This window comes from Bombus pyrosoma, linkage group LG15, assembly GCF_014825855.1.
Source record: "Bombus pyrosoma isolate SC7728 linkage group LG15, ASM1482585v1, whole genome shotgun sequence".
NCBI lineage: Eukaryota > Metazoa > Arthropoda > Insecta > Hymenoptera > Apidae > Bombus > Bombus pyrosoma.
The window spans coordinates 2,284,033-2,309,551 of NC_057784.1; the positions used below are offsets into that span (position 1 = coordinate 2,284,033).

Genomic DNA, 25,519 nt, shown 5'->3' on the forward strand with positions numbered 1-25,519 from the left:
CGGATCGACACGTTAAGGCGATTTTCCAGCGAACAACAACCACCGATGTGTACACACGCACGTACATATACTTGGTGCGTAGGTTTAGAAACGGCGCAAGGGTGTGCGTACGTGGAATCGGATCGCGATGAGAACGAAAAGAAACATAAATCACCAAGATACTCGGAAGAACGGAATGGGAAGACCTAACAAACGCTATATGATAACTAGCGTAATTAAAAAGCGAAGAAAAACAATGCAATCGGTAAAATATACACAAAAGAAGGAAGAAAAAGAATAATGAAGAGGAAAGGAGAAAAGCAAAGGCAACGAAATATTAACCAATACGATTAGAGAACGAAGAAGGGTACGATCGAAGGCAAGATACTGTAAAAAGAAAAGAAAATGAAATGAAAATGAAAAGAAAAAGACTAAACTACCGTAAATGAATAGTAGGATAACTAGTATTAAAAAGTGGATGAAGAAAAGATGAAATGACAAGTCGGAGAAGCGACGGTGGCGAGGAGAACCGTAGGTTTCGAAGGAGGGATGAATGAGGTGTGTGGGTAGGGACAGGGTTAACGCGGAAGCGTTCGAAACAGGGCGAAGAGGAGCGTTAAAGGGGCGGGAGCGAAGGAGAACAGTGGGGGCTTCCGGAGGCACCGTGGACCATGCGCTTTCGCGTCCGACCGAAAGGACTTTGGATCTTCGAGGATCGAGAAGAGAGGTGACGGGTAAAGAAGTGGCAGAGGCGCGAACGTGGACGTGGCCGCGATCGCGAACGCGAACGCGAAAGCGAATGCGGACGACGGTGGGCAGAGAGTGCGACCGAGCCCCGAGCCGGAAAAATCGGGGTGAGATGCACCCTCGCCACCATCGTCACTCTCAATCGGCCGCGACGCTTCCACCTGGAAGCACGGCTACTCCACGCTAACCGGCTCGACGTCTCGTTCACCAGCGATTCATCAATTCCGAGGGGCCGACTTCTCTATCGTCTGCACGCACGTTCGATCCACTTTGCCCTACCGATCAATCTTCAACGCCATAGGTAAGAAATTTCACTCATCGTTTTCCGTAATATCGATGGCTTGCCGCGTAACTATCGTGCGTCCGTCTCTGGCATTTTCGAGAAAAGTAAGTTAAACGGATACTCTCTGCGTTGTTGCGTTTGTTCCCGTCGATGATATTGTAAAATTGGTTGCAAATTGTACAATGTCGCGATTTCTTTGTTGAATAGAAAATGACAAATAGGAATGAACACGATGATGAGAGTAAGTGTAGCAAACAGAAATATTTGGCAAGTAAATGTAAATGCGATTTCTGTACAGCGTAATGTCCTGCATGTAAAAGCTCAAATTTGACAAGGAGCGGGCATACGATATTTTTGCAGCGAGACATCGATATTTTCTTCCGTATAGTCGCTTTCGCGTTTCTCTCGATCGGCTCCCTTTTCAGTTTCGTTTTCGTTTTTGTTTCTCTGTGCATGCAGCGAAGGAGAAAAGAAAGTTCGAAGGAACGACAGTTCGAAAAGAAAGCATCATTTTAGAAAATGGAGTTATTATCGACAAGAACGATTAAACGACGAATAGATATAATACAGAGGCTGTCATCAACATGGTGAAAAATGTTCAGTACCGCAAATATGTCGCTAATGTAACGTAGTTGTTACACACAAGCATCAACTTCAAACTTTCTTTTCAAACTTACGCCACGATATGTACGATACAGTACGATACACAACGATCGACGAGTTGTTCCTTTTACAGTAAAAACGCTTAGATTTGCGAAGATTTCGACAAAAATAGAGTGGCGACCGATCGCGAATGAGAACGACGATCGACACGTTGTTCGTTCCGCAAGAGTTTAGATTCGCGAAAGTTTAGATAAAAGCGGAGTGACGATCGCGAACCAGTGGATCGATGAACGAACGGGAAAGGAGGAGAAGGAGGAGAAGGACGAGCAAGAATTTTGATCGTCGACGCCCTGTTCCTCCTCCGAACGACGATCAATGACAAGAGAAAAGATCAGATTCGCGTTCGATTCGTATTCCTGCTTTTTCCACTCTTTCGCTAAAACAAGGCAAGTGCACGGCTTTTCCTTTTTCTGGTTAAATTTCCGTTTGTCTCGCCTGTTTCTCGCGATTGCTCGGGGTCGCGTAGCATTCTAATCGAGGCTCCAGTCGAGTTTAAAGCTCGGTTTCGATTCACACTCCAGGCTGTACCCTCATTTCCGCGTGTCTCACGCAGCTTTGGCTTTAGATTCGACCGTACGGTTGCGAAATCTTCGTCCTCCGCTTTGACATTTTACTTCGTCGGCTACGACCATAACGATTAAAATTAGAACGTAAGGAAGAAATGTTGATCGTGCTGCCTGAGGATCTAGCCGATATTCTTTCGGATTCGAGCGTCGCATTTCTGAATGTTTAGTAGGGACGAGACGTTTTTGATAACGGTTCGTAAGAAAAACAGTTTCCGGTATCAAGCTCGCGAGGTTAATAGATCGGTAACAAGGTTATAAAGCAATCTGCATAACCCTGCTCGGTACTTTGCTCGAGCTACAGGCTTGTCTCGTAGCACTGCGAGCGGTCTTGTAATTACCAGGTATAATGCGATTACTCGATCGCCAGACTCGCCGTAACCGAGAAGGCAGTTTCTCCTTCGAACTCACTCTCCGCTCTTCCTTTTCCACGCATTTTCTATCCTTCGCCTCTCGTTCGGTCTCTTTCTTTCTTACCCCTTTTTTTCTTCCTCCATTTCTCTTTTTTTTTCTTCTTCCCAATTATTTCATTTCTCTTTCTTTTTAATAATTCTTATTTTTGCAATTTTCCTGTCTCGACCGAGATGTCTCGCCGTAGCGTAGAAGGCAGTTTCTCTGTCCTTTCTTCTCCTCGCCTTTTCTATCCTTTGCCTCCCTCTATCTATCTATCTCTTTCTCTCGCAGTTCCCTCTTTTCCTACCCTTTTACCATTCCCTTTCATTTCTCCTTTTCTTTTTCATTTTTCCCAGTGATTTCATTTCTCTTTCCGTTAATAATTCTTATTTTTGTAATTTGTCTGTCTACGGAGGCGTCTCGCCGTAACGGAGAAAGCAGTTTCTCCGCTCTCCTTTCTTTTTGTCTTCTTTACCTTTCATTTCCTCCTCCGTTTCTTTTCTTTCCTTTGCTTTTCTTTCTTTCTTCATTTCTCTTTCTCACGTTCCCTTTGCCCCTTTGGCCCTTTGATAATTTCACGTCTTCTCAATCTGCCTATTTATGACGGTTTGTTAGAGTTTGTATCGATTGAAAAAGCAAGCCAGTCTCTGCGCCCTTTCATACTATGCAAAGATAGCGAGACGGCCGATGAGTTTCGTAATACGTATCCGAGGATATCGTAAATTCGTTTAAACGACGTCACAGCCGTAATTTTATTTCGCGTTCCTGTTTCCCTTCAATCGTATTCCTTCGGTCGAGTCTCGCTACTTCCACGTCTTCCTTTTTTCATTGCCCCTATTGCTGACTCACGATGTCGCACCCTATAACATCCCCACGAGATCAAAAATGTCCAGGATATAGATGCGTATTGGCGATTTGATTGTTTCGATGAGTCGCGTGCCCATAGTGCGCTCTACGTGTACTACGTGCATTACGACGAGTACCGAACCCGTGGATCGCGAATTATTCTCTAAACAATCGTCACGGCTATTTTCTCCTGGGGATTTTTAACATTTATTTATCGTATTTTAACGTGGCCATGTTCTAGATACGTTACATGTACACTTTAAATAAACATAGATTCTTTCTTAGTCGAAGATTTTTAACATTTTTCTATTTTAATATCGCTACATCGTGTGTTACATATATTTAGATACAATAGAAATAGAAATAAATAGAAATGAATATATAATAATAGAAATAAATTACCGTAATTTGTTTCAATTAAGCATTGCTAGTATTTATTTATTTTAATACTATTTAATATTCCATCCTATATTGGATATGCTAAACGAGAATAAATCGCCGCTTGTTTAGACGAAGGTTTTTAACATTTATGTATTTTAATATCGCTACATCGTGTGTTACATTATTAAGTATAGAAATAAATTACCGTAATTTGTTTCAATTAAACATTGCTAGTTTTATTTATTTTAATACTATTTAATAGACCATTCTATATTGAATATGCTAAACGAGAATAAATCGCCGCTTGTTTAGACGAAGCTTTTTAACATTTATCTATTTTAATATCACTACATCGATACATATGTTAAGTATAGAAATAAATTACCGTAATTTGTTTCAATTAAACATTGCTAGTTTTATTTATTTTAATACTATTTAATATTCCATCCTATATTGGATATGCTAAACGAGAATAANATCGCCGCTTGTTTAGACGAAGCTTTTTAACATTTATCTATTTTAATATCGCTACATCGTGTGTTACATTATTAAGTATAGAAATAAATTACCGTAATTTGTTTCAATTAAACATTGCTAGTTTTATTTATTTTAATACTATTTAATAGACCATTCTATATTGAATATGCTAAACGAGAATAAATCGCCGTTTGTTTCGACGAATCTTTTTAGCGTTCACCCGTTTTAATTACATCGTATGTTACGTGTATTATCTAAAAATAAATTGCCGTGGTTATGGCAATTTCATATTTTTTCAAATACGCGTAAGGAGTTCCCATTAAACGACCGTGCTTCACTTTTGATAGTTTTATATTTAGCAGTCGTATACGAGCTCATTATGCATTTTTGCATACTTGCGCTTCACATAAACGCACAAACACAGCAGTTTACGTATTACACATACATATATCAGCATTCAAAACATAAAAATTCAAAAGACAGCTGTTTATTTTTGTCAAGCTGTATTTTAATTACGAAGTTACGGCTGAACGCCGATTTGCAAGGATTTCATTTTCTTATAATTATTATACCTACGTGCGATAGAATAGAATTACTTTTCGAGAAGCAGCGTCCAATAATAAAATTAGCATTTTCGATCGCCGATCCCTGTAAAATTACTTTGCTGATCGATAAGCGGTTTATCGTTAGAGCCGATAATTTATGGATTATAAGTCAGTGTTAACGCAGTCACTGATATTAAATAGATAGCAAAATATATCACTGCTGTCCTCCGACGGCTGATTTGAATTTATAATATACTAATTTCATAGAAAGACGCAAAGTGCCTTTTTGCCATTATACTAATGTCCGGTTAGCACGTTTACCTCTATACAATTTCAGATAACGTTACTACAAATTGACTAAAGTGGCCGACTACACGTTTATGAACGGTAATATGCATCGAAGAAAGATCAATTATATCCCATTAAAAAATATCTTCCTACATAGAGAATCAATTAGGGTTTCTTTATTTGTCATAAGTGGTGAAAATAAATGTCAAAAAAGATTGGTGCGTACACACACTATCCTGTAGACTGTAGACAACAGAATCATTTTTCCTCCTCACATGAACTGTGTCTCTTTCCTCTCCTCTGTCATACTATGTTCTTCCTGTGCATGGAAACGGTCTGAAAGTGTATTGCACAGATATTGTTATCAAAGAAGCCATATTTTCGATCGGAAAATTCCCGATCACCGGTCATTGTCTATCAACAGGGTGCAATGATTTTCGAAACTCGCAGTAAATGCAGCTGTGACGGCGATCGTTCTACGTAGATCGTCTCGGCGCTCGGTCTAAGCTCGTTATTCCGGCTTAACGATCGTCTTTCTCGTCTCTTGTTCTCCTCTATCTTTCACTTTGTATGCATAAACATCCACTATACGCGAGGTTTCGTTCACTTTGAACGTAAGCAGCGTAAACGGTCAACCATTTGTGTACGTGTAATCTCAGTATACCGTGCGATTTCCTCCGCGAACATTGGCGAAAACAAGAAGACGAACGCGTTAGGTGCAAAAGAAGAGTAAAGTAATTTGTGAAACATAGTAGGCGGATATTTATGTCGCGTCTTGCGATTCAGTGGAAATCTCGGGTATCGGTGTAAGCTACATTTAGCACATTTTGCTATGAAAGAATAGTTTTTAAATGACACACGGTATTTGGTAAGTTGTGATAATTTTCACGTGCCGCAGGCTGTTGTTCCATTGAAACAACCAGCGGAATAATTACTCAGGACACAGTGATGTATTCCATTCTTATTTCAGTATTCTTTTTTTATGCAAACTGTGCTTTAGGCCTTTGTCGAGTAAATTTCAACCACCTGTGCCTCTTGCGTTCAACATTATCATTACATCGTCTTCTGTTTACGAATTATCAAGCTGTGTGTACCGGAACGATCGACAGGAACCGTAGAACCATACTTTGCAGTTAACCTTTCGAGCGTTCGCTGAAATAAGCAAATATAGCGAAAAGACGCAACTTTGTTGCGACTTTTAATTTCTGTAAGTAATGTAAAAATTCAAAATTTCAAACAGACATTTATCCTACTTGATTTAAGTCCATGTATCATACCACAATCTGACTTGATTCTAGTGATCACAGCGCTTTTCACGTTATGTGTACTATATATACGAACTAGACATTCAAAGAATCGATTCAACTTTGAGCAAAATCTGCTACAGACAAATGTGCTTCAAGCTTTCTCAATTAGTCGGAAATTACGTATTCTTAATTACGGTTCGTAAAGAAACGTAAAGTACGAAGCCTAACGACCTAACGGCAGATGATAAAGCTCGACGAAACGCGAGTGTAAGAAGGGGGAGAAAAAAAGGAAAAGAAAGGTGTGACAGGATTACTGCAGAGTTTCTAACCGTGTGTCGAAGACGGAACCGTGAATCGATCTGTCAGCTAATCGCTTCCTCGGTCGGCCAACTTGTTGAGGCGCGAAGCAACAGTTTGCCTTTTAAACGCGTCTCCTCGCGCCCTCGTCTTCCATCCTCCTCGATTTCCATCTACTCTTTTTCTTTTTTTTCTTTTTTTCATCCAGAAAATTTCTTTTTCCAGTTGTGCCAGATCTGTCTCGGCAAGGTTTGAAAAGATAGTTAACGTAATACGGTTCGAGGAAAGTCGATTACATTCGTCGCGATTAATCGCGTCCTACTCAAGTAATTCTGTCTGTTGGCTGCGAGAGTCGCGTTATTAAGTTGTCTGGAAGATACGATCGAGCTATTCATTCGACGGAACTGTGCTATTCCGGTTGTTCGGTCTGCAGCAGCACCAGCAGCAGCAGCACCAGCAGCAGCAGTACTAATTGCTTCTCAAAGTGGAAACTAACTTTACGAGAGAGGAGGAGTTACCGCGGCGCGTGCAAAGGGTTCGCCTGTCGGAAATCCGATCTGACTGGGTCTCTTGGAAAGGAAACGATTTTCGTTAGCCGGTTACCGTGCGTATCCTCTATACTCTATTACGTTATACGTCTTTCGCTAGTCAGTTCTACCATGACTCGTGGTTCGTGAAAAAGAATCGGGAATCGAAGGAGCAGTCTGTAGGGAGCGAATAAAACGTACGAGGCTGGCATGAACGTAAGATAAATCGAGCTGGTTGACGGTCGACACGATTTTTCTATTAACTCGCCTTTCTCGCTGTAGGAATGACTCGTGAAAGTACATATTCCGACAGTTATCGTAGCACATTTTTATGAATACGTTACTACGTTGTAGGAAACTTTGAAAATTAATTAACCTTACGACTAACACGATTATGTATATTGCTAAAATTTGTGCAATTTTATATTGGTAAAATCTCCACTGTTTTATATTGGTCAGATTTGTACATTTTTATATCGCTAACCAGAGTATAACATTTACTACAAACACGTATTTGCTAGAAAATTAGGACACAGCAAGAACAGTGATACGTTAACGATATAACGAGATGTACGTTGGTGAAATTTGCACAATTTTATATTGGTCAAATCTGTACTGTTTTATATTGGTCAAATTTGTAAATTTTTATATCGCTAACCGGAGTATAACATTTATTACAAACACATATTTGCTAGAAAATTAGGACACAGCAAGAACAGTGATACGTTAACGATATAACGAGATGTACGTTGGTGAAATTTGCACAATTTTATATTGGTCAAATCTGCACTGTTTTATATTGGTCAAATTTGTACATTTTTATATCGCTAACCAGAGTATAACATTTACTACAAACATGTATTTGCTAGAAAATTAGGACACAGCAAGAACAGTGATACGTTAACGATATAACGAGATGTACGTTGGTGAAATTTGCACAAGTTTATATTGGTAAAATCTCCACTGTTTTATATTGGTCAAATTTGTACATTTTTATATCGCTAAAATCTCCACTGTTATATATTGGTCAAATTTGTACATTTTTATATCGCTAACCAGAGTATAACATTTACTACAAACATGTATTTGTTAGAAAATTAGGGCACAGCAAGAACAGTGATACTTTGAAGTTTCATTAACGATATAACGAGATGTACGTTGGTACAATTTGCACAATTTTATATTGGTAAAATCAATCCGAATATAAATATAATAGTGACAAGACCATTTAATGCAAGCACAGTACGAATAGTGGTATTAAAATAGTCTCGCTAAATATTGTAGCTAATTAATACAACTAATAATCGACCGTCTAAATACTTTAGCGATCTCTACGAGCTTTATGTTCACGATAAATGGCACAGAACTCCTACAGGCTTCTGTAGCTTCATCCAATAAAATCGTGATAATCGTGTTTCGTTACAGTTCTAAAGAAATTCGAAGGAGTTTCAACTAACACACGTGAGATATATCCGTAAAATGTTTCCACATACGCGTTGAAATATTTTCGCGAGCCACTGAATAATCACTCACAACGTGCGTCGAGTCGATGCACGAGCACGAGCGAAAAGAGAAAATGGGTGTAAGAATAGGTGGGACGAGATGAGAGGCAGAATAGGGGTGAAAGTGGGGATGGGGAGAGGTCCGGTGTCGATTAAGTTCAGGTCGGGAACAGGGGTGTGAAAAAAAGGGTGGTCGAGTGGCGCGGAGGTTGATGGTGGTGAAGGAGCAGCGTGGAAGCGCGTACGCGTTCATCGAAACGGGATAACGAGGTCGGACGAGTTGCTGGTTCCACAGTCACTTCATCAACGCGAAGCCAACTAAACTGTCAATCGCAAAGCCACTACCATGTCAAACCCTTTCGACAGCATCTAGATTCTCGTCGATAACGCGTTGTACTTCAGGCATCGATTCCAGGCGTCCGCGGTTGCACGTGATACGACTTCTCGAAAATTCAATTCGAGCTCGATTAACCATTGAAACGAACCGTCTTTCGATCTATATAACACAGAGGTGCATATACGTCTATCGGGGAAACAGGTGTCGTTAACTGTATTCGATACCTTCTTGATACGATGAAGCGAAATTGGATGAAACGAAGTGATAACAATAGCCAGCAATACAACAGGCTACGGCTATTTGTACACCGTTGTATTTATCATGGTATTTCTAGTGTACTAATTAATTAGGCTTGCTATTTAGTAGCGTCTTCGTACGATTATAGAAATACAAAATAGAAGAAAGTAAATGTAAAATAGAAATACGATATAGGAACACAGTACGAAAGATCGACTCTGTGAAAATCAAATGTAGGAAAAGAAAAGTAAAAAAGAACACAGTGTGTATGCACAAGTATCTTTCGTAGTTGCTGTATATATGAAATAAAACAAAGTTAATGGAAACGTGAAAAGAAGTGAAAAGAAGATCTTTCAAGCGCAGAGTGTCCAAACAGATATAAAGGATAGTGGAATTACGCAGATATTATTTATCGAGAAAACCAGTTTCGTGAACTCTTCTTGCTACCTCGTTGACGTAACATATCCGCCAAGATAAAACGAAATTAAATGATACGAAATGGACAGAGTGGTAGCTACCAAATGTAGAATGTGCAAATATTTATGGAGGTAGCGGAGACATGCATATATGTATGTCTTTCTAGGTGAATAGATATGTGCCTTAGTTAGGGATGACCGTGTACAGGATCGAGCGAAATATTGATAAGACAAGGGTGTGCGCGCCTGTGTTCTGGCAAATGAAGGAAGAAACCAAGTGGTAAACAGATATCTGAAGCAAGGAATAGTATAGAGAAGCGAGGGTATCGGAGGGAAGAAAAGAATTGGCAAGGAAAAATCGCGAAGAGTTAACAGGGGAGGGATGACAGCCGGGCGTGGCGGGTGGTGGACGGGGATGGGGAGAGAAGCAATCAGCATTTTCCTGAAAGCCGGGTCCCCTGGGTGCGTGCATTATTCTCGGAAAAGACCGAAGAAGATTTTTCTCTTACCACTTTGGTTGGCTCCCATACTTTGCTTTCCTCTCTTTCCGTCGTGTTTCATTCTCTTATCTGTTCGGTAATTACGACGAAGAATGACCGCGAGCAGTTCCGTCTCTACCTGCGAGAAGTCTTTACCGGCTTTTCGTTCTTACGAGATTCTGCCTTTTCTCGTGTAGAATCTATTCTCTTCATTTCGTTTCATCCACTTTCGTTTCGTTTTCGCGAATATGCATATCCACGCGAAGAAAGTAGCGAAGAGAACTAACCGTTTTCCCATTATATATATGTCGATACACACGCTATTGTTCGCTGGTATTTTCTTTTATTTATTTAATTTGTACTTTACGATTTGTCCAGCTGGACGTTTGATAAATTTTTCTAACTTTATTGCCAAATAACACGTGGATAGCTACCCCCATCTGAATACCATCTTTGAGTTTGTCTATTTTACTTCTTTAGTGAGGTCAGTGGGGTGCTATCTTTTTAGTCTTCTTTTTATATGGATTTTGCGCGTTTCAGCAACCAGCAGATTTGGACGTGTTGACATTCCTCCCTTCTATTTTTTTGCGTATTTGCCGATTTCTTCTTTGACCATTGATAAGGTATTGGGTTGAGTTTGTTCAGTCCGTAGGTGTTACATTTTCGGGACTATTATAACCTGACTATGTCACTATCACCACGTCCCTTGCCAACAGACAGAAAATCCTAAATTTCTCTCTTCCAGGTGCTTGCAATCTTCTTCCCTTCCTCCGATCTCTTTCGACGGTTTGCTCCTATCTGTTAAAGTCAACATTGCACATTTGGCCACCAGATCCGAGTGGATGCACCAACAATAGACTTCCCAAATTTTCGCTTCACCTTCCTATTCTTTATTTCTACCGTCTCTTTATTTCTTCTCGCCTACCTTCGCTTGCTGAAGGACGCAAAATGACAGAGATTTTCCGGCTCGTGACAGTCGTGCTCCCGCGCTACGCAGGAAGTTCGTATCGACGTAAAACGTGATTTCTCTGTATGCGTCTGTTTCGTTATTGTTAAGAAATTGAGTGTGCAAACTTCATTGGGCTCACACTCATTGTCCGATAGAAATGTCATACGTACATCCTCGTTCATAAATATTAGGTTAACTACAGGAAATTAACTTAACACTAGCTTGACTACAGGATTTAATTATTTAAGAATTATTATCTCAGACAAATAAGAGAGGAAGGACATTGCCTATAGAAAAGATACGCGATAAGAAAATTTTCCAAATATTACTCTAACGCGACGTATACGTGCCTTATACAGTTTTTCTTTCTTTTTTATTATTTAATTTGTACTTTACAATTTGTCCAGCTGGACATTCGGAAATTTTTCTTTATACAGTGACTACAAAAAGCATATGCACGTATTTCAATCATTTACCAAATGCCCAGCTGGACAAATTGTAAAGTACAAATGAAATAAATAGAAAAAGACCGCATCTTAATTTTTCATTAAAGTGTTCTTTACTTTTCATCGTGTAAAGGTATATTCTACTTAAACAAATAATACGAAACTTACGGAAATGCTCTAACGAATGCACTGGTATACAATTATTCTTTGTCAATAATTTGAAAATATCCAAACACATTTCGCAGCCATGGTAAAGTTACGATAATTTGGAAATATCTAAATATTTATGGAGGACAGCGTACGAGGAAATTCCGAATTATCTATTATACGAAATTATCCGAAGAGACAACCAGGTGGACTAGACGGATAAACGATCGAACATCGAATGATGGAGAGGTGTGTACATTACGCTGAAAGAAACGAGCGAAAGCCAAAGGAGGCTTATCTCGCGCCAGCAACCCTCTCGAAGACGACGGGTTCTATATCCGAATAGAGTTCTTCTTTTCTCTTCTCTTTTTTCTACCTTTTCGGTTGGTCGGTGATCTATCGACTGCACGAGTTTCTGCAGATTGCTTCGCGGATTCTTCTTTGTGCCCTTTCGTGGAAAAAAGAGAAATCGAGAAAGCGCCTTTTAATGAGGTGACAAGGAGGGAAGTGGTAGGAATCGTTGCCAGGTACCGCTTTAGACGGCCTTAATGGTTTCCTATTCACGGGGAGCGTGCGAAAATTAGCCGAGCTAAAAGCATCGAGTAATCGAGTTATTACGAATAAAAGAGGAGCGGCGAGGGCATCGCCTGTGGAATGGTTGCGCGACAGTTCATGGGAGATACCGTTAAAAGCGACCAATTAATGCCGTTAATTCTATAGCCCAAGCATCGAACGATTTTGATCGTGTTTCAGAGAGAAATTATTCCAGATTTTCGAAATAGACGTATAGCTATCGAGAGCCTTACACGTAGAAGGTCGAAGAGCACGTAAATTACTTTCTTTTCCTAAAAGCGATGTACATTTCTTTTTTTTATTATTATTATTTAATTGGTACTTTACAATATGTCCAGCTGGACATTCGGTAAAGTAAACGATATAAACGAACCGAAAAATATTTTCTTTCTGTTGCTAACGCGAACCTACGTTCGATTATTAGTCGCCAATGTGCATGAGATGTGGAAAAGTTTCTGGTCGGATAGATTTTTTACTTTAGATCGCAAAGACGATATTTCCGAGTCTTTTTTTTTATAAATTTGATAAAGTATTTTAAATCTTTCGCAGTATAAAACCAATACATTGCTTATGCTACACCCTCTATACCATACTTGCATATTATACGTTCGTTTGCTTCAGTTTGAGAAACACGAAGCGTGAATGAAACAAAGCGGAAGGTTCATCGGCTGATTTATCGGGCTACGCAATTGTCAGTGTATTTTTAAGTGAAAACATAAGCTGGAAAATATGCCGCGAACGACATTTCTCTGCAGCAACTTTCTTCGTTGTTCTAATGTCTAGTATCGCCCACAGCCTAAAGTACACGTTGATTAATGTCAATTTTCTAATGCGTTGTAGAATCTATAAAAGACACGGGTAGAAATTGTGGAAATTCCATTCGATCGTCGAATGCGTAAAATTTTGTCGGAAGAATTTGTACTCGACAAAGAGTACCTCGAGTGCCGGAAGTTCGAATCACGAGCCAGCAAATGCCCTTTCTCGAAGATTTTCCTATTTCTACCACTTTCTACTGTCCCATTTTCGATAGGAAGTTCCTTTCGCCGCGTAAATCGACGAATCTCCGAGCGGAGAGAAACGAAACTTGATTTTAGCGTTTTCGACGCTCAATGACGCTCGAAGATCTTTCGAGGAAACGTGCTGAACAATGGAATGGAACGAATAAACGTAGCTAAAAGAACTTGCCATCGATTGCACACACACACAACGACACCTTTGGTCCGCTAATTAGTTTACTCGGTCGGCATCTCTCTTCGACATGACTTTGCTGTAACTTAAATACAACTTCACTACAAGCGATTTCTTTATGTGCGACTTTCCCGAAAGCTTCACAAACCTTCTTTTGCCTGTATTTTAGTAAATAGCTAGAAAAATTCACCGAATGTCCAGCTGGACAAATTGTAAAGTACAAATTAAATAATAATAAGAAAAGAAATTTTAGTAAATGGAGTGGGGGTTTCCATGTAAATTTATATTTTTATGGGCACAACCGAAGAGATAAAGCTCGAGCAGAGATTCGAAGAGCGAAAGAAGTAAAAGAGGCCGTAAGTGGCATTTTTAAAAAGAATTTCTTTTTCCTTAAAAAGGTTGTTTATGTGAAAGCCAATATCGGTGAATATGGAGAGAAGCAATATGGTAATAATTCATACAGTTGTTAGTATTTCGTATGCGATATAGAATGTACACGTTGCATGATCGGTGTACTGCGGATTTTTGTATTATTGTATTTTCGATTTTTTGGACATTTGAAAGTACGAAATTGCACAGAATGTAGGTACATAATATACGTACATATATACAGGAAAACGTATAAAATATTCAAGATACAATGATTTTTATAATACTTGGTAGGTAAAGCAATTGTGCAAGTCATATTTTTTAAATTTATATTCAGAAAAACACGAACTCGCATAAAGATCCGCTGTCTAATGATCGGTTTTCTAGATTAAACCGTAAGTGGCATGCGCCAGCGAGCCCCTTTCCTCGTACTTGGACATGTACGTAGATAAATCTGCTTCAATTATCCCATTAAATAAGAAAATCTGTACTGGCACTTACAGCGTTTTTAAGAAAACTACATAATGGGGATCTACATCCTTTCTTAAAATATAAAATCGTTCGTTCCCAAAGTATAAAATGCAAAATCTCATCGTTAGTTAACAGGTGTCTGAAACATTGAAATAAAAATATCGTAAAGCGATACATAGTACATGCAACAAATAAGTTCTCTTATATTTTAACACTAAATAACATTTTGTGTAAATAACAATGACGTTGTTTTCCACAAAACTTTAACTTCAGCGCTTGCAGTTTTATTTACTTTCACTCTTCGCTCCTTTTGCCCATTAAACATTATAACGAGCATATACTTGGCATATTTTATACATCTCTACATATTTCATGCATTCTATGCATTTTTGCAATTTTGAATTCCTCATAAATGCATAAATACCCACGTTACATTCGTAGCCATGAACGCCACAAATTTCGATTTTTCTGTGTCGCAGTTAATTCTACAGAAGCGAAACATATTCGAAGGGAGCTGGAAGGCAGGTCGTATATTCGGCCCAATGGTTGAAGCTTTACAGCTTTTAATAATGGCAACAATTGGGCATATTACAGGCCTGATGGCCGTAACGAGCCTCGTTCAAAACTGTTTGTAAATTCAGGATTAGTTCTTCCTTTGTAGTTTAAAAGAAACTGTCTTGTTGTAAAGGAGGACAATTATAATTCTAACTTCTGCAAGTTTCGATTTTATTACTCGTCGTTAAACTGCCCAAGCAAGAGAAGTCGATTTGGAAAAACTGACGTGCGGAATACACCCCTAAGCGCGGGACCATAATTAGCGGCTAGATCAATCGGTGACCCTACTCGACGCTTTTGTCGAAAGTTGGAAACTTTAACCACTGACCGATTTTACGCCCCCGCCATATTTCTTCCACCTACGTAATAGGTAATAATGGACAGCAGAAAATTATCTATGATGAAGTTAACAACATAATTTATAGACGTTTAAATGTATTCGTGTAAGCGGAGGTGAATTTCCATTGAGGTTTCAAGCGTTTAGTAAAAGTAAAGATAGAACTGTAATGATAGCTTGTAATTGGCTTTAGCGCGTATTTCACAGCGTATAAATAACTTCTTTTTTAATTTTCCAACTGTTTAAATAGCTTTATTTTTTATCTATTCTTTTTTTTTTTTACAGATTATCCAACGAACCAAGACGAGTGACTCGTAGAACAAGGATGGGTGGTGGAGAATGGAGCGGCTGGTTGCAACGATGTCGAGAATCGCGAAAGCTGGTTCTCATAATCGTTGCCATCGCTCTGCTCTTAGACAATATGCTTCTGACCACGGTTGGTGAGTAGCGTCGATTCGCAACGGACGATTCGATTCCTTTCACCAATTGATTAATCAATTTCTTCGACTGCTTTAAAATTCTATTACTATCTTGCTATGATCAATAATGGACTGTGGATCTTTATATTTTCATGGAAAAAATATCCAATATAAGGTATTCATTATAAGAGATTTAGATTTAGAGGATGAAAGAAATCTCTATTGTAATTCTTTTATCGTTTCTTTCTATTTCTATTTCTTTAGTTATATTCGTAAAAATCTAAATTTACCTATAATTACGTAATTATATAATTACGTATATAATTTTTAACTATTATTAATCACTTACTGCGACCGTTTCGGTTAATTCCTCTTTATATGAATTCGTTGGTATCCTTTGGGTGATTCATTTCATGTCAATCGATTTAAAAGAAAAAAGAACTATCGATCAGCACTGTTCGGTAGACAAACGATATGTACCGATGCTTAAGGACAAACTAATTACATTCTGGCTTAAAGTCAAAACGATAATCTCATGTTTAAAATTAGACTAATAATCTTATCTCTCATATTAACATTTCAACAATATGCCAAAGATCGTAAGTCATAGATACATTTTAATTGAAATATAATTTATGCTAGCTACTCAAATTTATCTATTTCTGACAAGACAACATTAATAACTCAGAAATTCTAATGTTCTTGAAACTGTACGGGTTTGTAGACGGTCTCGAGGGAAGCGTCATCAAACCACCCCTTCGGTCTTTTGGTCACTCCACGAATATTGTAGCTTCTTGTTACAGTATTATTTCGTAGAGCTTGTACGTGTTACGGTTTACTCTATATTCTATATATAATTCTATATATAATTTCTAATATTTGAGCAAAGATTTGCCAAATACTATGAACGCATTTTTACCTCTTCGAATTCGCAGTCTAGCGATAAGTTTGCTTTACGTATACTTTGTCAGAAATTCTAGCTTCGCGGGCAAATTCACGAATTACGCGCGATTGCTAAGATGCACATTAATTCATCGAGAACTAGTAACAAACTGTAATCGAACTAATGCCATTAGCAAACTGCGGATTTTCATATGTTTATGACAAATTTAAAGATTTAAAGATACACAAAGATATATAAAATATTCAAAGCGGTGTACTCTCGTCGTAATCTTCGGTAGACGAAACGAATTACTATGTAAATTTCATTTCCTTAGTTCTCTCCGTAAGAGTACGAGAAAAAGGAATCCATAATCTACGATTTGTAACTCGTCGTTTGACTAACAATGTTAATCAATAAATTATCTGATAAAAGTGAAAGAGCCCGGAAAATGCCGGAAAATATTTTTGAACGTTGAGGTAGATTCACACGAATGTTCCTCGTTTTGTTCGCTCTTGAATCATTTATTCTTAACTCTTCCAGCTTGCTGGATTCTCAGACTCGCGATCATGTTCGAATCTTCGTTCGACCAAAATGTCCACGATCAAGTTCTTAACCAAAGGGAGAGCGCGTTATATATGTGGTTTTTAGCTGTGGAAGAAAGTACGGGATATAAAATATAGGAAATAAAATACAGGGAATAAAATATAGGAAATAAAATGTGGGAAATAAAATCGAAGGAAATGGTTAAAAAAATGGATAGGACGTTAGCGAATGGTTACTCGGGTTTTCCAGTTGTTTAGCTTTTTTACTCTTGACCGATAGTGGTCAAGTAGAGGTGGAGAGCTGGCTTTCTTTTATCGTGCCCTCGAAAGATGTTTAATTCACGAGGCACGCGTCTATATGACCCCCACACGATTCTTCGCTCGGAAAGCTAGAAGCTGCCAGGAAATATACGCGAGGGGACGGCTGACGACGTTCCGGCAATCCAGATAAGTGGTCATACATTTATGTAGCGTATACGAAACAGCTTCCCAGCGCTCTCACGCGCGCTAACAAATTATGGAAACGCGCTTCCGATGGATAAAACGATCGTGAACCTTCGTCGCCCTTTTAACACCGTACCTTCGTTTCTGATTTCTTATTACCATTTCCTCTTCCCCTTAGAAAGTAACGGTTTATCAGTTTACATCACTGATTCCTTCTTTCGTCGCATCGCTAACAATCGCAAGTGTTTCTATATGGTCTCGCTTCGAACATTTTTACGTACTCGTTAAATTCATCGAGGAATGTTTCTCTGAATTTCTTGCAAATAATTTTTACAATTCGACGTGTTTTTGCAAGTTTCCGACGATTCGATAATTACCTTGTACAAATACTAAACTTCGATGAATTAATTATGTTGCTAACAATGTGTGTCAATTATCGCGCTTCACACGATAGCAGCAGGTGTTCTGATACTTACGAAGGAGAACACATACACGCGCGCGCGCGCGCCTATTCATACACGGAGACCTCTGTACGTTGGACAGATTCACCAACAAATAATTTCATTTTCTGAAAACGAATTTGTTAAGATCTTGTTTCCTGACAAAGGTATCATTTAATTAGAAAAAAAAAAGAAAGACTTACGAGAGTTTCAAGACGTCACGAAGTTTGGGATTGGAGCATCGCGAATTTACATGTCCGAGTCTCGGCGTATTTCTACTTACGACTTACGCGAAGAGAAATTAAAAAAAAAAAAAACTGATAACGCTCTGGTTGTTGGAGGTGCTGGGATTTGAACCCAGGACTTTCAGCATGCGAAGCAGACACTCTACCACTGAGTTACACCCCCGAGCTGTTACATGCAACAACGGAACACCTCGTCACAGAAGCCAGAACGTACACGCGTTTTGAATTCTAATTTAGTATTATACCGTAGAATTACTTTGTCGAATAGATTCTTTGCTGATGCTAAATAGATTTTGTCTTCTCCATTCTATCTTTGTCTTATGCTCTGTACGTTTCCAATGATTGTGCTGCAGTGCCCATTATACCGGAGTTTCTATACGACATCAAACATCCTAACGCAACCTTGAGTCAGCATCTGAATGAGGGTGGTCCCCGTCGAACGTTCACCGGTGTTCAACCAACAAGCGCTAATATCATCACGTCTACGAGTTCGAGTGTAACAACTACGCCGAAATGTCCTTGTGCCGTGACCAAGTCGAATGATTCTCAATTGGAGTTTCTTTACGTGAGCACGCCTTCTAGCATCGAGTCAAGCGGTTTGCTTGGTAAGAGTAAATTATTTCGTGATATTGTGAGCCTCTTGCACTTGCTTTAGAGCGTGCCAATGTTTCGTTGTGTTCGAGAAAATATTTATCTACAACTATCGAATTTTTATTTCGAACGAATATAATTTACTTGAATATTCTGTTTGTTTGCGAAAAATTATCTTCCATGGAAAATCTCCATGTGATGAATGCAGAAAATCTGTAATACGATTAGTATACCATGATTAATCGCTATTGGCTCGCGTTTGTCCCAGAGAGTACGAATAGCGGCGAAATAAGTTCGCCAACGGAAGATCCGGATGAAAAGGCGCAACGACATCGCGAGTTGCTGCAAGAAACGACTGCTGTTGGTTTAATGTTCGCTTCCAAGGCTTTCGTTCAATTGCTGGCAAATCCAATCGTCGGTCCGCTTACCCACAAGTAAGCGAGTACATACATAATGTACGCTGTATATGTATGTATATTAAGTTGTATAATATGTTCGTTTGTTCCTTTTATATAAGATTATTATTGTTTTTGTTTGTTATTTTGTTCTGTTACCATTTGCAATGGGATTAAGTTTCTTTTCACTGGTCTAAAAATTTCAAAAAATTGCATACCATTATATTCTTCTCTAATGATTTTCCTAATTTTCTAAATATCGAGACAGACAACATTAATTTTACACGACTTAAGTTGGATCTGTATATCGTTCTTCCGCTTAATTATTCGATTGTTACTCGAAATAAAAATGTGAAAGCCGTTTCACGCGTATTTATAGTGCGTCAAAGTACAGAAACGAACTCGTTATTTGTCTGATTTGACCAACACCATTGTGTTTCTTTCCAGAATCGGTTATAGCATACCCATGTTCACTGGCTTCATCATTATGTTCCTTTCTACACTAATATTTGCGTTTGGACGAAGCTACGGAATTCTTTTCTTAGCAAGGGCGCTTCAGGGAATCGGCTCTTCGTGTTCCAGCGTTTCAGGTAAACCCCATAAATACGAAGCACGTGTCTAACGTTTCGCTCGTGAGAAGCAACCCACGTATGAATATTGAATACGTATCAATGGGGTCGAGAATGATGATTAACACATTCGAGACAGATGTATCTCGCCGCAATGACCGACGACGACATATGTATGTCATCAGTCTCTTTGGTCAATTCTCAAACAGTTACAAGTATAAATAATGTTTCTGCTCATTATATACATATTATATAGTTTTCCAATCCTTGAACTAAATATTATTATCTTCTGCGTATTTCCTTTTCTTCTTTTTTTTTTTTTTTGAGACGCTGTTTTTAAAACGCTATTTTATTCGGATGACACACATAGCATATCACATAGTCATCCATCAAAATTATTACGGATGATCGATGACGTACCGTGTATGTCATGACTTTTACTTTTAAATAAAAATTGTCTAACATGTGTTTTTTTTTATTCCTATATTGATTACCTTCGCTTGCTTTTTATAACAAATTTAAAAAAGATTTTGGTCATTGGGATGAGTTTTATTCAAGATCACCGGTCTCGAATGTATTATGCCAGCAGAGCGAATGTATTAAATGTCTTTTTATGAGTATTATTAACCCTGTTACAATCCTCTATATATACTTTAACCCTGCTCTCATTCTAGCAAATAAAGAAATTTATAACGTTTTAAAGAGATGTTTGACAGGAGAACGAGAAATAAGATCTCTTTCGTATTTTGTCCAAACCGAAGATATTTTTTAACGTTAAAGAAATATAGTTGGACTTCATTCTGTTCGAATTTCGATCGATCGTTCGATTCATTCACAGGTATGGGAATGTTGGCCGAAAGATACCAAGACGACAAGGAACGTGGTAACGCGATGGGTATTGCACTCGGTGGATTGGCTCTTGGTGTTCTCATCGGGCCTCCATTTGGCGGCGCGATGTACGAATATGTCGGAAAATCTGCTCCATTTTTAGTACTTTCGGCATTGGCCCTTGGCGACGGAAGTGAGTATTTCTCCATGTTCATCTTCTTCTTACGCGCCATTTACTTCCATTCTATCTTACATTTATCGATTGTACTTTGTATAATACCATTCCCAGTTCTGCAACTTCTGGTGCTTCAACCGTCTGTCGTGTACACCGAAGCGGAACCACCGTCTCTCAAATCTCTGGTCACCGATCCTTACATCTCTTTAGCTGCTGGTACCTATTATTTTTCCATCCACTAACCTAAAAAAATGAAATGTTCAATAAGGGCGAGAAACCTAGCCAATATACGGGATATTAAGTATTATAGATTTACGCCAAACATATTGTAAAGAAAGTTTAAAGTTACCAAGTAATTTAGTTGTATATGCGCATGTTAGCAACTTTTGTACCAGATATTTTTCACCATATTGTCGTGTATGTTGTATTTATTCATTGCTCTTGTCAAATACAATTTTATAGAATTCTTTCATCCGCTAAACTGCATTTGTTCCACCTTAGATTAACACGTATCATTACCCTTTCAATTGCCAATGACCAATCTATTCTTCAGGTGCTATTACATTCGCCAATATGGGTATCGCAATGCTAGAACCCAGTCTTCCTATCTGGATGATGGACACGATGGATGCGAGTAGATGGGAGCAAGGTGCTGCCTTTCTACCGGCAAGCATTAGTTATCTGATCGGTACTAATCTTTTCGGACCACTCGGACATAGAATGGGCAGGTTAGTAGATGTTATTACAAATATCTTCTTCTGTAAGCCCTCCTTCTAATATTCACCAGTAAATGTCAAACATTTTGAATATTTTATATTTTGTAAAAATTTAATTCTGCTAGCAGTGGATAAGCAAACACGTGGTTATCATCGCCTGGATAGCTCAGTCGGTAGAGCATCAGACTTTTAATCTGAGGGTCCAGGGTTCGAGTCCCTGTTCGGGCGGCTTAATTTTTTTTATATCTTTTTCTTCTTTCTCTTTCCCTAATAACTTTCTCCCGTATTTGTAAACCACGAATATTTATGCAAATTTAGCTTTTTACGAATATAATTAAAGAAATGAAACCCAATTAGAGATTCGTTTTACCTACGAAAATAAAAATAAATTTACATACTCCTGTATAATATATACATTCCGTTCTTTTTTATACTTCAAATTTATACAATAAATGTATAAATATCCGCAATTTACTTATTTTCAATTCCTTCTATTCGAACTATTTTCTCGTATATCTACCAATATCTCTTCCTTTTTATTATAGATGGTTAGCTGCATTGATCGGGTTGGTCGTGATCGGCATCTGCTTGATGTGCGTAAGTATTTCATTTTTTCCTATTTTACTTGTACGGACCAACGTGAATCATCGTCAAACTACAGAGCACGACATTTTTTTATTATTATTTTCTTAAACAATGATACGATTAGTTTTCTCACATTCACAGATACCGCTGGCTAAAAGTATTCATCATCTGATCGTACCTAACGCAGGCTTGGGATTTGCTATCGGAATGGTGGATAGTTCGATGATGCCGGAATTGGGATACTTAGTCGACATACGACACACCGCTGTCTACGGAAGTGTATATGCTATCGGAGATGTTGCGTTTTGTTTAGGTTTTGCCGTTGGTACGTGTATATGTGAAAAATCTGCTTGATAATTGAACCTAATCAATAATATTGTCAATATTGTAAGATTCTCAACCAAGATACTATTTGTCAATAAATATTGACAATATCGTATTGACAATACATATTGATCCTTCTAGTTGAAAATCTTGAAATAATGACAACATATACCGATAGTCTGGAGGCATTGAATGCCAAATGCTAGGTGCCAAATAGATTAACTTTACATTTTACATTTTTTTATTTCATAACCTAGACACGTGATTAACAGGTTGACAGCGGAACGAAGTCGCGTATTGTTCTACTACGACTGATAAATTTTTTTTAAACTTATCAATCCTTCCGATAATTTTTGATAATAATAATAATAATTTGCGCGTGACGCCAATGTGGAGTCATTGTCAGGAATCAAACCACTTGTATAGCACATTAATAATCTCTACTACTTCTTTCTTGTTATTCCTTTCTTGCTTTCTTTTAAATCTGATAGAACACCAATTTCCGGATTCTTCAAATATTTTAGTTCACACGGATTTCCATTCCAATCGTCGTTTAAACATTCGTTCGCATTCAAATTTTAAACATGCGACGAACTTTTTACTCTGTCAGTTTTATTTTTAATTTTTAATTAAATTTCAAAAAAGCTGTGTTACTTGTAATATTTTGATTATTAATCGTTCATTGTCAGGACCTGCTTTGAGTGGTACGTTAGTCAACAGTATCGGCTTTGAATGGATGTTATTTGGCATTGCCATTTTGAACTTTATTTATGCTCCACTGATGTACTTTTTGCGGGCGCCGCCAACGAAAGAGGAACAGAAGGTAAGACGAAATTTCCTGCTTCTATTTGTTCAAAAATTCGTAATTGAAAGCTCGTTCGATCGTCGTATTAATGATGTATTACCTTCTAGTCGTTGATAATTGGCGAGAAGTCGTCTGTGCGCTACGTAACGTACCAGAATGAGGAAGAGGAACAGTAAATGGACGGATATTTCTGAACACAGGATAGCGGCGTGCATTTCGTTCTCTACATTCTTGAAGATGGAACAACGAGTTAAATGTAATACGGAAAATCTCTATGTTAATAACGTTCCGAGAAATCTAGATAGGCAAAACATTATTATGTATCCCTTTGTCTAGCGCAAACTGTATATACACGTAACATTAGATCGTAAGAATAAGTGTGTGCGTTCAAGAGAATCGTATACGTTGATGACACGTAGCTAACGTCGATAAATTACACTTACGTCGAATTGATCGAGGCACCGAGGCAAAAATACATCGATATAACGAACACGTGTGTAGCTTAAACGCACGATGCCCAAGATTGGGATGTTGTCCTGTCGTGAAACGCAAGCTATGCGAAATTTCAACCGCTCGAGTCATTGTCGATGTTTCAAAGAGTATCAATTTCCTAGAGAAAGAAGAAAATTATTTACTCGGAGAACCGCCTGCTTTGGATTCCCTGAATGGCTGCAGGGAAACCATGCGATAATGGCGAGCAGGCACGATGAAGAGTTCTCGAAATTACATTGGATCGAATTGTGAATTAGCATTGAATCGACCATGAGAAGTGGTTTGATTACCTTTTACGTAAGCATACTTACGAAGCATGTAATGCCTTAAGGATTGGAGATTCGCGAGTTTGTGTTTAACGAGTTAGGATAAAGACCGAATTTCGACACGTTCTTTCGCACGATGCATGATACTCGTCAGATCGATCCGCTGACGAGTATTTTCGTTGTGCTCTACGATAGATTATTCGCCAATAACCAAAGAGAAATATTCCTCCGACGCGGAGGAAATATATTCAAACCAAAATGAAACTATAATTATCGAAGGATGAGTCAACAGCGTTCAACGAATTTGCAAATTACACGATAAACTTTATGTGAGTTCGCGGCGGAAAACTCTAACAAGAAAATGTTTGTGCTTCCTTTTTCTGTGCGTGTAATGCTTTCCGACGATCAAGTCGATTCCTTTTTCTCCGTTGTGCGTGTTTGTAATAGGTATCAAACGAATTAAAATATAGTAACGTAGGAACCAAACTCGTATATAACACGTTCTTTCTTCTAATAATTCTATGTAGACAATACACAATCCATACATACACGCGCGCGTATAATATATTAGCTATAGGTAGGGCATATCTATAGAAATATATCATAGAACGTATATATCGTTTACTTATATCGCTACAAAATATGGTAAAGCTCGTTGATCATTGTATAATTGTTGTTTGCTCGTGAAAAATGCATAAAATCGTTACGAACAAAAGTTATATGATTATAAATATGTTTGGATTCTAAGCTACTGCGAATGCGTATGGAAATTAACAAAAATACGGATCGTGTCGTTGCATGTTAGATGAATCTCGAGTGCGAGGTTACCACGATTGAATTTCGTGATACATATTTTCCGATAAGAAAAATATTATATATCTCTGTAGTAGTGTTGTAGAACGTTTGAATTCATGATGTTGCCGAACCTGTACAAAAGTAGGTATTATGTTAATATACATATAATAATAATAATATATATATATATATATAGCAGAAGGGTTGCAACGAGATGAAATATAATATGAAATACATATACATATATAGAATTGAATTCTATTCAAGAGAGAGAGACAGTTTTCCATCGCGAATTCCGTGAATTCTCGAGGTTGCGTTACGTTGTCACGCGAACGCCGACCTACTCCCGATATGAAACGCGAGTCAATTCGATTTGCAAATTCATCGCGAACGTTTGCCACGACCGGGCGTACTCGAGAGGAAAAGGTAACAGAGTAGGGGCATCGTGTTCACAAAAGTGGATCGAGATCTCGAACGATTTCCAGAACCGAGTGTAACGAGCCAAAGAGGTTAAAGAAACGTACGAATTGTCATCCTTGCATTGATATATCGTTATAAATTATCTGTATTAATGTTACAATGCAACATATATTCTCGTTAAGGATTCTTTACATTTCTGTAAATATAGAGAACGTACGTATGTATTTAAGGAGCAATTATAACAGAATGTAGTTAACATTTACGGGTCAACTTCATTATTAATCAACAACGATTTACCAGCTTCTTCATTTCCATATTCTTCTTTTTCTAGACTATGATTTAA

The 25,519-nt window shown here is 38.2% G+C and overlaps 2 protein-coding genes and 2 non-coding genes across 9 annotated transcripts in view; 2 read left to right on the forward strand and 2 right to left on the reverse strand.

The window, feature by feature from the left end:
- LOC122575461 (alpha-1,6-mannosyl-glycoprotein 2-beta-N-acetylglucosaminyltransferase) overlaps window positions 1–16,083 on the reverse strand; it is a 42,344-nt gene extending 26,261 nt beyond the window's left edge. The window contains exon 1 of one of the 2 annotated variants that reach the window (XM_043744441.1): window positions 16,011–16,083. The gene's annotated coding sequence lies outside the window, so the exon portion shown is untranslated. The remainder of the gene's footprint in view (window positions 1–16,010) is intronic. The other variant, XM_043744448.1, reaches the window with a different exon arrangement.
- On the forward strand, window positions 724–25,432 carry LOC122575466 (synaptic vesicular amine transporter). 5 transcript variants are annotated; one of them, XM_043744465.1, is made up of 12 exons: window positions 724–1,027; window positions 15,528–15,682; window positions 18,569–18,820; window positions 19,075–19,240; window positions 19,649–19,791; window positions 20,609–20,791; window positions 20,888–20,989; window positions 21,327–21,501; window positions 22,035–22,086; window positions 22,216–22,399; window positions 23,088–23,221; window positions 23,311–25,432. In XM_043744465.1, exons 2-12 carry the CDS (start codon window positions 15,568–15,570, stop codon window positions 23,377–23,379), a joined length of 1,575 nt encoding a protein of 524 aa, XP_043600400.1. In that variant the 5' UTR covers window positions 724–1,027; window positions 15,528–15,567; the 3' UTR covers window positions 23,380–25,432. The 5 variants fall into 5 exon arrangements, with proteins under 5 accessions (XP_043600400.1, XP_043600397.1, XP_043600401.1 ...); XM_043744462.1 differs by lacking the exon at window positions 724–1,027 and adding an exon at window positions 4,473–6,372; XM_043744466.1 differs by lacking the exon at window positions 724–1,027 and adding an exon at window positions 7,079–7,313.
- Trnaa-cgc lies at window positions 18,307–18,378 on the reverse strand. The gene has a single exon. It is a non-coding gene; the product is annotated as a tRNA-Ala (tRNA).
- Window positions 21,645–21,717, forward strand: Trnak-uuu. The gene has a single exon. It is a non-coding gene; the product is annotated as a tRNA-Lys (tRNA).
- Window positions 25,433–25,519: the final 87 nt, after the last annotated feature.

What these genes read in the sequence shown, in the direction of transcription:
- LOC122575466 (XM_043744465.1), top strand. Translation starts at nt 15,568, where the DNA reads ATGGGTGGTGGAGAATGGAGCGGCTGGTTGCAACGATGTCGAGAATCG. An exon ending in GTCGGTCCGCTTACCCACAA is followed by an intron (nt 19,241 to 19,648) that starts GTAAGCGAGTAC and finishes GTTTCTTTCCAG; the next exon opens with AATCGGTTATAGCATACCCA. An exon ending in TTCGTGTTCCAGCGTTTCAG is followed by an intron (nt 19,792 to 20,608) that starts GTAAACCCCATA and finishes ATTCATTCACAG; the next exon opens with GTATGGGAATGTTGGCCGAA.